This window comes from Mus pahari, chromosome 12 (assembly GCF_900095145.1).
Source record: "Mus pahari chromosome 12, PAHARI_EIJ_v1.1, whole genome shotgun sequence".
In the NCBI taxonomy this organism is placed as follows: Eukaryota; Metazoa; Chordata; class Mammalia; order Rodentia; family Muridae; genus Mus; species Mus pahari.
In genome coordinates, this window is record NC_034601.1 from 22242938 (window position 1) to 22256121 (window position 13184).

The following is a 13184-nucleotide window of genomic DNA, read 5'->3' on the forward strand; positions in this document are numbered from 1 at the left end:
ATTACCACTTCCCTGTAAGCACCATTTTATTTCATACTTCTGTATATTTGACAACAATATTCTTTTTTTTTGAGATTATAATATACATAATTTCTCCCTTCTTTTTCTTCTTCAAAACCCTTCCATGTAACTCTCCTTGCTCTCTTTTGAATTCATGGCCTTTCTTTCTTTTTCTTTTTTTTTTTTTCAAATCCGTGTTACACACACACACACACACACAAACACACACACACACACACACACACACACTTATTCCTAATTGCATAAATATGTCCTAAAATGTAATTGTATGTATGCTTTCATAGCTGACCTTTTGGTACTGGGTAACCTTACATAAACATCTACAGGTAATTAAGGAATACTGAGTGCATTATATTCTTTATAGCAAAGTAGGGTCTCCTACTAAGACAACTTGAACCATACTGCCCTCTATGGGATGTTGGCTGATTTACAGCATTTCTATTTTTTCATTTTCCTCCCTCTTCTATTCCCTTTCTCTTTTCACATACTCTTCCCTCCTCTGTACATTTGTTCTTAAAGACCTAGTCACAGACTGAAGAATGAAGTAACATGAGCAAAACGTATGTGTACTCATGGAATTTAACATAGACTACAAATGCAAGACCAAAATAAAGCCTGAAGTTTGCACATATGCACACAGACACTGGTTTGGATAAAATTTGTTCTACAAATCATAGACTGATATGTAGACACCAACTTTTGAGGAAATAAACAGAAGGAAAGACCACTAACGGCAGGTGATTTGATGCTCAGTGTTCAAAGGCTCCATGTTCTTGTGCCTCGATTTGGCCTTCCCTCTGGGAGATTTATGTAGAGATAATTTAATGACAGAGAAGAGGCATTAGTGAAACCACTGTGGGTTTTGTCTTAGTAACAGAGACCCTCTGAGCAGAGTTCACTCACTCTTTATCTCTCTCTTTCATGATTTTTCTTTAAATTTAAATATGATTACACAATTTCACCATCCCTTCAGCCTATCCTCTACCCCTCTTCTCAAATTCCTGGCCTCTGACTTCCTCCATACTATTGTTATATAGATATTCAATCTGCTTAGTCTCTACAGTGTTGCATGTATATTATCTGAGTTCACAGAGAACCCTTGGCATTGGATAACTAATTGGGCAGCTCTTGCTTAGAGAAGACTGTTTCTCCTCCCAGAATTCCTTAGTGGCCTGTAGTTTTTTGACTAGAGTTAGAGTCCTGTGACATGACCACCTTCTGTGGTATCATTTCTGTTTGTGTTGTCCTTATTCAGGTCCTGTTTATAGCTCTTTCTTTAACAAGTTTTCAGGATTTGTAGTCCAATGATCTCTCACTTCACAGATAGACTGACTCGGTTGGGTCCCGGGTTATATAATTTCTGCTCACTCCTTTCTAGGTCTTCCTGGGCAATGCCAACTTATTCTTTGTCTTCTTCTTTGTCTTCTGCTTCCTCTTCTTCCTCTTTTTCTTGTTCTTCTTTTTCCATCTTCCTTTTCCTTCAGAGTTTCCTCAAGTCCAGTACCTATTTGTTACAGTACCTAAGGGTTCTTTGCAGTCAACATGACATTTATCCCCTTTCTATTCATAACCTAGATTTTTGATATATACTGAATACACCACAGGACACATAATTTCATCTGTGTATTAAGTTGAAGGAGGCAGAATGGAGGGAGAATTATTAATTGGAAGAAAGCTTTGTCTTAAACCAGAGCCGTCTCCTGTTAGAAACAAGTATGTATGCTAAGTTCTTCTGTGCCTTGATTTCTTTATCTCTAAAATCCTTTATTCCCATATGCTTCGTGTTTTGAAGAATAAAAGAAATACTATATGTAAAGATTGTTATGCATATTTATCAGGCCTTAATACATTATGTGAAAAGTAATTAAATATTTAATGAAAAGTCAAACTTAACTATCTTACTTTAAAACTATTAAAACTATTAATTATTTTGAAATAAGCAAGACAACATTTTCATTTATACTGTGTTGCCTTTATAATCTCATTAGGATGTTTTGATATTGGGCAATATAATTTTAAAGTGGTTCAGAGAATATTTTCTTCATATCAATTATTGTCCTATATTTAACTTGTTGGGCTGCTTCAAAGTCAGAGTGTTTTCTTTTTGTCTCTCTCTCTCTGAAGTTCTTATTGTTTTATCTCATAAGTTGGACTTTCTTCCTATGCTGGTCTTCAGAGGCCCCTAAAACATTATAGGCCATTGTCACTGCCATTGGTTGCTAAGCAGAAATATTGGGTGAGTATAACAGTGAACTACAACATAACATATTTATATAAAATTAGTATATCCTAATAAAAATATAACAAAATTTGTCAAAGAGGAAAGTGCACTGATGCTCCAAATTGTCTGCAAGGAACCTATCACTGTGATACTAAGATGCATAACTAGACTGAGATTTAAGATGCTAATAAGATACATGATGCATGAAGTCATATGTAAACTAACTCACGACATGTAGGGCTTGTATAGAAAAGCTATGACGTAAATGAGGCAGACACAGTATTTCTATGCATTACATAGTAGTGGGGTGGAGCTGTTGTCTTTCTCCCTGCTCTGGCCCACTGCCTTTCTTGGAAGTGGATTTTTAATAATTTTCCTATATTGCTGAGAAACAATCCCCGTATCTTTAGTATCTGTGTATAAACTTCCTGTTGCCCAAAACAGAGGTTAAGATTCATCTTTATCAACAGATTCAAATTGTTCCGCACACTTCTTGAAAATAATCTGTAGCCTACTGCTACATGTCACCATGCATATTAGTTATGTGATCATATTCTGAATAAGTCTTTTGGATGTTTTATTCCATTCTCTTCTTGTTTGCATTCTCTACAGTATCACATGTCACAATTACTGTATTGTTAACAATATACACTCTAACAACTTTTCCAGGCAGGTTCAAATTTATTAATTTCACAGTCAATTTTTGACAAACCCTACTGAGGTTTGGTTGGGAACAAAAATAAATTTATGTATTGTGTTTTCAAAAAAATCAGTGTGTGAAAACTGAGTCTCATAATTGTGGGCACAATGTATCAAGTTAAGAATTATTAATGAAGCATGTCACTATGGAGATTGCTCTAGTATTTTCTTATTTCTATGACCCAAATACCTGATTGAACATGTAATGGAGGAAAGCTCTATTTATTAACACAGTTTCAGAGAATTCAGCTTATGGTCATATGTCCCCCGAGCTTGGACAGAACATCATGGCTAAGGATATTATGTCAGGAAAGTGCTCTTTAGCACAACGATAGAAACAAAAATAAGAGTAAGACAGGAAGGAGCCAGAGAGACAATCCCAAGAGGACTTGACTTCACCGACTTACTTTCATCCAAGTAGAACCCAAACCCTAAAGCTTCCAGAATTCTCTAAAATATTGCCACCAAGTTAGCCTAAGCTTTAAGAAAAGAGTCCTAGGAGATATTTCATATTTAAATCGGAATCTAATGGGTTGGGGATGTTATCTGTAAGGCTATAGGACAAGGTATGGAAAGAGGTTTGGAGTGACATATTTTAGGAGAAATATGAAGAGTTTACTTGATAAGTTTAATTTTCTCTCTGAAGTAGAAGATAATGCAACCACTGATAGATAAATGTAGCTGTGTGAACAGCTAGGGAGGTCAAAAACTGGCACAAAGAGACAAGAAAGGGAAGTGACCATCAGGCAAAACCATAAGACACAGATGTGTATGGAACTAAGTTTTATGACGTTGAGGCAGACAAACGTAAGACAAGGGTTAGGATGGATTTGTGTTGGAGGAGTTTCCTCAGAAGAGTGAGATCCCAACTCAGATGTCAGGACGGGTTGATACCCATGGGAGACCTCCCCTTCCTTCTCTGAGGAGAAGAGGATGAGAGGTAGGTGGTGGGGGAGGGGATGTGAGAGGAAGGGACTGGGAGGAGAGGACAGAGAGCATCTGGTTGTAAAATAAACAACTTAATATAACTTAATTAGTGGTTTGTGTGTGTGTGTGTGTTTCTCTCTCTCTCTCTCAGTCATCTTCAGTGAGCTGTTGCATCCTTCAGACACTAGAGGGGGCTTGCTGAAGCCAGTTCTAATTCCCAAAAGGGAAGCAAAGAACAACTCCATTAACAGGATTAATCATTCTAGATAAAGTGATGAAGTTCCATTTTGCATTTTAAAGTGCATAAAAATGAAGTGAATGTTGCAAAAACTGTAGAGGGATGTTTATTTTGTAGGACCTTGCAATATGACGCTCAGTCAACTTGCTTTAAAGTTAGGCATGACTGCACACACTTGTAATTCCTGTACTAGAGAAACAAGGACAAGGACATTGTGGGTTCAATGCTAACCTCGGCTTCAGAGTAAGTTTAATGCCAGCCTGGGTTGCATGAGACCTGACTCAAAAACAACAAGCAAATAAACACCACACAAAGGGAGAAACTAATACACCAATCCGCTCTAAAGACTGGTCGAATCTAGAGCATTCTATTTTCTACCTTTAGATTTGTGAATGAAAGGCATTTTTAGGAAATAAAACTCAGAATATATGCAAATATGAGAATAAGATTTAGTATGTTTTTCGGTCTTGGAATTTTATCCTACCAATGACCTGAAATCCACTGACTAGTGGAAACTTGGCTGGTTCATAACTTGGTATTTCAAATAGTGTTGTGATAAAGGCAGACAAAGGCAGTTATCTCTATTGCGAAGGAAAATCTGTAAAAATGCTGCGCAGGATGGGCAAGACGAGTGTTTGGATCGATTTGAGTTGGAGGATTTTTCTCAGAAGATGTCAGGGCAGGTTGATATCCATGGGAGGCCTCCCCTTCCTTCTCTGAGGGGAAGAGGATGAGAGATGGGCGGTGGGGGGAGAGGATGAAATAAGAAGGGAACACTAGTATTATTGGTAGATATATAAATTTCACACTCACTATATAAATTAATATGGAAATCCTTAAAAATCTTAGGCTAGAACAATGATATGATCCAATAGAATGCAATGTAACCTTTGACCCATATCTCTAGATTTCAGTTTTAAAATGTATAATATGTAAATAATAATAGCAATAATTTTATTTTACTCTTGATTCTACTAGCTGTTAAATATATGCATATAAATATATATGAAAATCAACATCTGTGTATATGTGGTGTGTGTGTATGTGTATGTGTGTGTGTGTGTGTGTATGTGTGTGTGTGTGTGTGTGTGTGTGTGTGAGAGAGAGAGAGAGAGAGAGAGAGAGAGAGAGAGAGAGAGAGAGAGATTTGGGCGTCTTTTTTATAACCTTCAATATAGGGCTTTTCGGGAAACAACATAATGTAGGCATAAACCCATCAAGGAGACCTGAGATTCAAGTCTACTGAATCTTGAGTGGGCAGACTTGTAGGAAACGTTCCAAGACAATTTTTTCAACTAGATAATACGATATTTCAATAAACCTTCTATTGCAACTTGGCTGGAGCAGAGAGAATGAAGCAGATTCAGGTCACTGGAGTGGGCTCTAATGACTGCGTGGCTACTGTGCTCTCCCCCAAAACATGTATCTTCAGCAAAAGATAAACACGAAAGCAAGCAAATAAATAACACACCCCTGAGTCTCACAATCATGTCAGTGTGAAATGCATGATTTATACTATTTCCTGAAATATCAAAATCCCAATTTGAATTATTGTTCATAATTCTAATGGGGGACTCAGTGGGCTTAGATTTTGATTTCTATAACACGCTATCAACAGGATGTTCAACCATTAGATTTCCTTGTTAATGTTATTTTGATCAAATGGTCAATTTGTACTTTCTTCAAATACTCTATTTTCTTGAATGCTATCATTGATCACATCACCTCATCATTGGTATAAAGTCCTATAACATCTTGTCTTTACTTTAAAGCTTTACTGGATTCAAAGGCTAATATTTAATCTATAGTAAATTACTGGATTTTTAACAAATTTAGAAATCAATATTATGAATTAAAACACATTCAAACTCCATGATTAAATGGCTAAACAGTAAATTCAACAAAAAAATAAAAGTTACAATGGAAATTATAAAATATTAAGAACTATAGAAAAAGATGGACTTTTCATCAAAATTTGTTAGGAATAAATATATTAAAAAGTGTTTTATAGACTTAAAAATACTGAGAAGAGTTGGGGCTGTTGCTTGGTGGTAGAGCATTTGCCTAACATGAAATCATTTTCACTTCCTGACAAACAAACAAAAATCCTCAAAAGACCCTGGAAGACAAAAACTGAAAATTGACCTTAATATTTAATCTACAAAGCTAGGAGAAAAATGTTGAAAGTAGGACAAGAAAGAAAAGATTGGTGACAGAATAGGAGTCATTGTAATAAAGAACTGAAAAATGCTGAGCTCATCAGAAAATGTCTTTAATTACTTTTTAATAAATCTATTCAATAGGCATTCATGTAATTATCTGGTAATGAGAAGAAAGAATGTTAAACTGTCTGCGATACTAAGATAACTATGAAATTACAGTTCCTTCAATAAAAATGTATAAGCACTTTGAATTTATGAATGCATATAACTTTGAACATTTTCTTCTTAATATTTTAGAAATATTGATATTTAAAGTGTTCTTTATGGAGCTGGGGAGATGGCTCAGCTATTGAAAGCACTCCTTGTGCTTGCAGAGCACCTATGTTCAGTGCCCAGCACTCCTGCTAAGTCCCTCACAAATTCTCCCGGCTCCAGTTTTAAGGGACCTAAAACTCTCCTTTGGCCTCCATGGACAGACACATGCAGTGCTCACACTCACACATGGTCATAACGTGCACAAAAATGTGAAAACCTAATTGAAAATAATAATGATGCACTGTGCTCATGTGTTTTCATTAATCAGTGTTTAATTCTACTTACAAAACCTCAGTGATCTTATTTCATTGACATTAATGGTAAAGAGAGAGAGAGTTCATGTATGGAGTGTGCGCGACAAAGCTAGTGCAACACTCAGGTGAAATCTGATTGAGCATTGCCTCATATATCCCAGGGTGGGATGGTACCCAAGGGGGCAGACCCCTTCTCTGAGGAGAATGGGAGGGGGCAGTGGGGGGAGGGGTTTGTAAAGGTAGGACTGGGAGGAGAAGAGTGTGTGTGGGGGGGGGACCTGTGATGGGGATGTAAAGTGAATAAAAAAATAAAGTATTGAAAAAAAAAAAAAAAAGAATTGCCTTAGAAAGGAAGACACATTACTCAAGCTTCCCTGTAATGATAGCTGCAAAGTTCCAACATCAGGAAAACGTTGCCTTTGTCTGTGTGATGTCACTCCATCCTTACCACCCATGGTTTGGAGAAGGATTTGAAGGATACCAATGCTCTCTGACTTCTAGCCATTTCCTTCGTGCTTGCTCTCTAAACTTCACAAAATGTTTGTTACCTTTTCTGGCTGTGCAGAATGGACTTGTAGAGCCGCTTTCAGAACGTTTTCCCAATATCCCAGATCTTAGTCTTGACCTCTCGGCTCTGCAGTCTGCTCATACAGGGCACAAAACTTTAGGACCCAGACCCCACTGCCTTGAGTGCACCGCTCTCTTTGCAGCAATGGCTCCCAGTGGAGGAGCTGCTGCACTTGAGCATCAGGCATCTGGTCCTGCCAACCCTTCTGCTTCGCTGTGCATTCTCACTGATCCATTCTAATTAGACAGACAGCAAACTCCGCATATTCTGTGTACCAACAACTGGCTTCTAATATACTCGTGTTCATGCTTTTTCTGACACTCACATTTTATTAACACATGCTGGTTTGGCATTATTAACGTCTCTCTCCCTCTTCTGCCAGAAAGAGCCTCTGAGTCAGTCCTTAGCATTTCTTCTCTCTGCCTCTTTCTAACTGGTCTTACTGGCACCACGTTGGCCACGAGCCCATCACTAACCTGGAACACAGCATCTTCCATAGCCTCTCGTTGCCCAGACAGTGATTCTCATCACTGCTCAGTTTTTAACAAGCATCATGCTCATCTGTGAGCTCACCCGAACGCCTTCTTCAGCGAGTCACTTTTTCTTACTGCAAAAAACGCTAGAAGATTTTAAGAGCTCTCAAAATCAGTTCCCCGTGTCTAATCAATGTAATTTTCCATGTCCAATCTGCACCTCTTTATGTTTCTGGTTATAATATTCACAATAAGTGAAATCTCACTGTACATTAATCACACTGAAAGTGAATGTAAAGACCTCCCACTATGACCTAGCAAATAAGTCTCTTGCTATGGAAACAAGATTATAGTTTGGGTCAATTAAATTTTCTTTTATTAAAACACATCCAAATAAGAATGTAGGAAAGATTAAACTGAAAAAGTAAGTTTATTAATTTATACTTTTATTTTTAGTTTAAAAAGAATTGTTTCTTGCTTAGTGACAGTCATAAAATATATTTTTTTATGATGGCAAATTGTGTTTAAAAAAACAAACCTTTGGCTCTGCTTGCTAACCAGTTTGCTCCACAGGGGGTAGTGAAGAGGGTTTGTGCAGCTTGTCTAATATTATCCTAAAGGGTTATTAAGAAAATTGCCTGTAACTTGTACTGATCTGTGGTTTCTGCAATTTCCCATTGACTTATGTCTTTTAATTCCCTGGTCATACACCATATCAGTTGTTTCTTAATTCACTTTAAGCCACATATCATTATGTCTTACTCAGAAGCCCCAAGTCCCTTGCCACCCTCAATGGTTATTTAATATGATAGCAGAGATTATGTAATCGACAATGAAACTGGATCGCAAGCTGAGGTTTAAGTTGTAAGGGACAGTAGACTATTCTCAGATTGCTTCATAAAAGGATTTACAATAATAGCAACAAAATCACAAGTCTTAAAATAAGCATTATTTAAATAGCCAGTTTCCTATTTATATTTAATTTTCTAGATTCTTAAGTTTTATATTTTAACTACTGCTTCTGTTTTCTTGTGTGTTTATATCCACATTCCTGGTCCTATATATGTCATCAACGAAGATTATTCTTTCTAACTACTATAATATATTCAAGAATATTAACTCAAAATAAAATATTGTAACATTTAAATTACAAGAAATCTACCCATTTTTAAAGTTGAGAAATGTATTTCTCATAGTCATACTAGGTTTAAAAAAAGTAATGCTGCCAAATTCTGGTAGCAAAATTCAATATTCGATGCTGTGATTATTAGTGTTATTCTTTCAATAAAAGCTGTATTGATAAGCTTGGTACAGCATGCATATGTGAATGTACATTTGCTCAAAGTATTCATCAACTTTTCATTTATATTGAATAGGCATATTTAAAGCCATATATACATTTTCAAAATATTAGGGTCTTTTTTTGTGTGCAGTCAATAACAACTAAAACAATTCCAGAAAGTTCTCATTTCTCCCCCACACATTTTGAGACAACTATTTCCCAGAGAGATAACCCAGACCTGCAAATACATACATGTAATTTTATTTGTAGCACTCTTACCTTGAGATGAGATTTCTTAGCCAGAATCGCGCACCACTGTCTCTAACATTTAACTTCTCATTACTCTCTGGAAACCTTACTACTACCTCTAAATGTGTTCCCTGGCTCATAAACAATTATATCATCCGTCCCTTCCGTCTGTAACAAGAGACCTTAACCACAGAACTGGGAAATAAAAGGAAGACTTGTGCCAGGAGCAATACTGATGCCAAAAACCTGCCTTGCAATGATTGGCTGAATGGGCCAACCAGTTGAGTTTCATTCACCACACCGGACTCTTGAGTTAACCTACAAGCATTTTTTTTTTTTTCATTTTCTCTATTTATTTTTTCTCTTCTAAGGTCCCCTTTGATTTCATGCTGGCTTTTTAAATTGAGGATAAAGTTAATTCACTTAACAATGCCACAGCTGGAATTAAGTATGCCTCTTTTACTGCTGGGCTGAGCGGGGTGTACAGCTTGGTTGTGTCTTATTGGATGCCCAACACCCTTGACGGCTGTTGCTGACTGAGTGGTGCCTCTAGCGACAGGAAAGAAGTTAACTAATTATGAACATATGGTTTGGCAGGCATCTTGTTAGCTTGCTGCTGCGTAGGTGTTTGGAAGCAGGAGAAGGGGAAACTTTGAGGTAGAAGGTGTGGTTAAAAGTCCCACTGATAAGCCTGGGGGAGATTTGACTGATCCTAATCTATTCTTTTTGTCAGGAGTCAGCGTGCTTCTGGCAGCAACAGCTTGGTAATAACAGAGATTTGTGGCCCTTAAGCTCTTGTGGTGATAGCCGGCACACGACCAGACCAGTCAACTGGCTGCTTAAAAGGCCTTGTATTAATTGGCCATAGTGGTGAGAACAGAAATGAGAAGTTAGGTCAAGGTGGAACACATGGTCTACCTGAAATGGCTCACCATGATCGGCTGCACAGATGTCGTTCTTTATTGATGTGATCCACAGTAGAGGAATAAGAGAATCCTTGGGGAATGGGCTGCAAGAAAGCGTGTATAAGAGCAGCTAGTGCAGCCTCTGTGTGCAAATTGCCTCGAGGAAAACACAGGTGTATTCAGAATTGGAAGAAGACTTATCACATTGCTTGTGAGTTATCAGATTTAAAAAAAAAAAAACAACTGAGTGCACTTTATAGAAAGGAAACAAGTAAAAACTAAACAGAGAGTACTGTAGAATTGAACAATTCTGTGACTTTTACAATTATATCAGATAAAATAGTGTTCATTCACACTCAGTGATCAACAGCAAGTCATATGAAATAGGATATTTTCTCATAACTATGTCTGCATATATACAATGGACTTTGTATGTTTCATTATATTTTCTTTTGTTAATCGTATGTGTGAACATGTGTGTGCGTATTTGTGTGTGTGTGTGTGTGTGTGTGTGTGTGTGTGTGTGTGTGTGTGTCTCAATGGATTTGTGCATGTTGTACAGGTGCAAGGAGGCCAGAGGCATCAAATGCCCATGGATTTGGAGTTACAGTGGTTGTGAGCTTGCTGGACAGCTGGACGCTGGTGCTGGGAAAAGAACTCTGGTCCTCACCAAGAGTGCTATGTGCCTGTAAGGACCAAAACCAGTACCTAGTTCCTAGTATTTATGATTTAAGCACAAACATTTAAACATTTCAGCACATTGTTTGTTGTACTATAAAGGTTTCCACTTAATATGAGCCACAATGGACTTATTGGTTTTATCAATAGGCTCATTTTTATCTAAATTTTACAACTTTCTAAGACTAAATTTCTCCATCTCTCTGTCTTCTCTCTCTGTCTCTATGTCTCTGTCTCTGTCTGTCTCTGTCTCTGTGTGTCTCTGTGTCTCTGTGTCTCTCTTTCTCTCTGTCTGTGTCTCTGTGCCTGTCTGTCTGTCTGTCTGTCTGTCTGTCTGTCTGTCTGTCTCTTTCTGTTTTGCTTTGGTGTGAGGCAGGATCTCCTGGCTATATGATTTTCTAGGTCATCCTCATGAGTTCTGAGATTATAGACTTGGGACTTATCCACAGAAGCATGTTGTTCTCTGAGAGGTTCCACCCAGTAGCTAAATCAGACAGATGCAGACACACACAGCCAAATAGTGGATGGAGCTTGGGAACTGTTATGGATGAATAGGAGGAAGGATGTAAGCCCGGAGGGGATAGGAACTCCAAGGAAGACCTAGGCTTTCGCACACAAATGTAGCAGATGTGCAGCTTGGTCTTTATGTGGGTCCTGAACAACTGGAGCAGAAGATATCCCAAAAGCTGTTGTCTTTATGTGAGATATGTTCTTCTAGCTGGGCTGCCTTCTCTGGCTTCAATGGGAGAGGATGAGCCTAGCCTTTCTGAGACTTGAAGGACCAGTGTGGAGGGCTCCTGACCTTTCAGAGAAGGGGGAAGGAGATAGGGGATAGATGTGGTAGGGGGTGGCTGAGAGGGGGGCACTGAGTGAGATATAAAGTGAATAAGTAAAAAAAATTTAAATTAGAAAAATGAAAGAAAAAGAAAAAAGAAAGGGAAAACTGAGGTTCATTATTTTTTCCCATGACTAAAAAGCAATAAGTATTTCATCTCCTGTTTCCATTGGGCAATTTCAAGTATATTTGACTCTACCCACAAGTGCCCATGTACATGACTTCATGCTAATTATATCACTTAGCTAAGGGATAGAGAACACTCCCTGCATGTGGGCTTCAGGTTAGAAGAATGACTGAGTCTAGTTCCTAACTGTGACTCTGATACTAATTAGCTATATGACCTTGACCAGGATGCTTAGCTTTTCAAAGTTTGAAATTTATCTCCCTAGAATAAGAACATGATATAATGAGTTCTTTAAGGATGATATAATGAAAGATGCAGAGTATCAATTATATGCAGACACCCAAAATCTTAAAGTATAATAGAAATTGTGTCTGAGATAGGTTTTTGTGTTTCAGTTACTAAGCACAGATCTGAAGTCTTTTACATGTAGAACAAATTCTTGAAGGAAGAATAGTTGAAAATACAAATGCCAGTGTACTTGTGTTTCCATAATCCACATGTAATATGCACAATATGATCACAATGGATTCTCACAAAATTGGTTCAAACAATTCTTAGCAATAAGTGGCTGGTTTCAGGGAACTGAGTTATACAATCAATAATAAAACCATTCAGTTATGGAAGACTCAAGCAATAAATGTCTCCGTATCAGACATTGTCAAAGCTTGGACTTTCTGATCTTGTGTAGAGAGTACCTAGTCATCAGTACTCAGCAAGGTTGCACTGGCGAATGACAGTAAGACTGACCACATTTCAGACAGTGCAGACTCAGGCAGCCACGTAGCAGGAAAATCTCTTTCTTAGACACTGAAGTGTGGACAGAGCCTGGGGAGATAGCTTAGCCAGTAAGACCACTTGCTGAAGAAGAAGAAGGAGAATCAGAATTTAAAAATAAAATAAAAAGCAGCACCCTTATAAAAAGACATGTGAAATTTTGCCACCAATGAATATATATATATATATATATATATATATATATATATATATATATATTCTGATATATATATATATTCTGATATATATATATTCTGATATATATATATATATTCTGATATATATATATTCTGATATATATCAGAAGCCATATTTTCTGCATTTATTAATTTATATTAATTTTTGAGAATTTTATACATGAGTTCTAATTTTACATAATTTTCATTCCACTCTCTTCCTATCATCTCTTCCTGTGTACTTGACTACCTCTCAGTTTCATAGTCTCTCCTTTAATAA

The 13184-nt window shown here is 37.2% G+C and overlaps 1 protein-coding gene across 2 annotated transcripts in view; it reads right to left on the bottom strand.

The window, feature by feature from the left end:
• Gmnc (geminin coiled-coil domain containing) overlaps positions 1-9618 on the bottom strand; it is a 33343-nt gene extending 23725 nt beyond the window's left edge. For both annotated transcript variants that reach the window (XM_021209862.1, XM_021209860.1), the window contains exons 1-2: positions 9440-9618; positions 7882-8012 (exon numbers count right to left, since the gene is read on the bottom strand). In XM_021209862.1, coding sequence (XP_021065521.1) covers positions 7882-7933 — 52 coding nt within the window. In that variant the 5' untranslated portion in view covers positions 7934-8012; positions 9440-9618. The remainder of the gene's footprint in view (positions 1-7881; positions 8013-9439) is intronic.
• Between the last annotated feature and the right edge of the window lie 3566 nt (positions 9619-13184).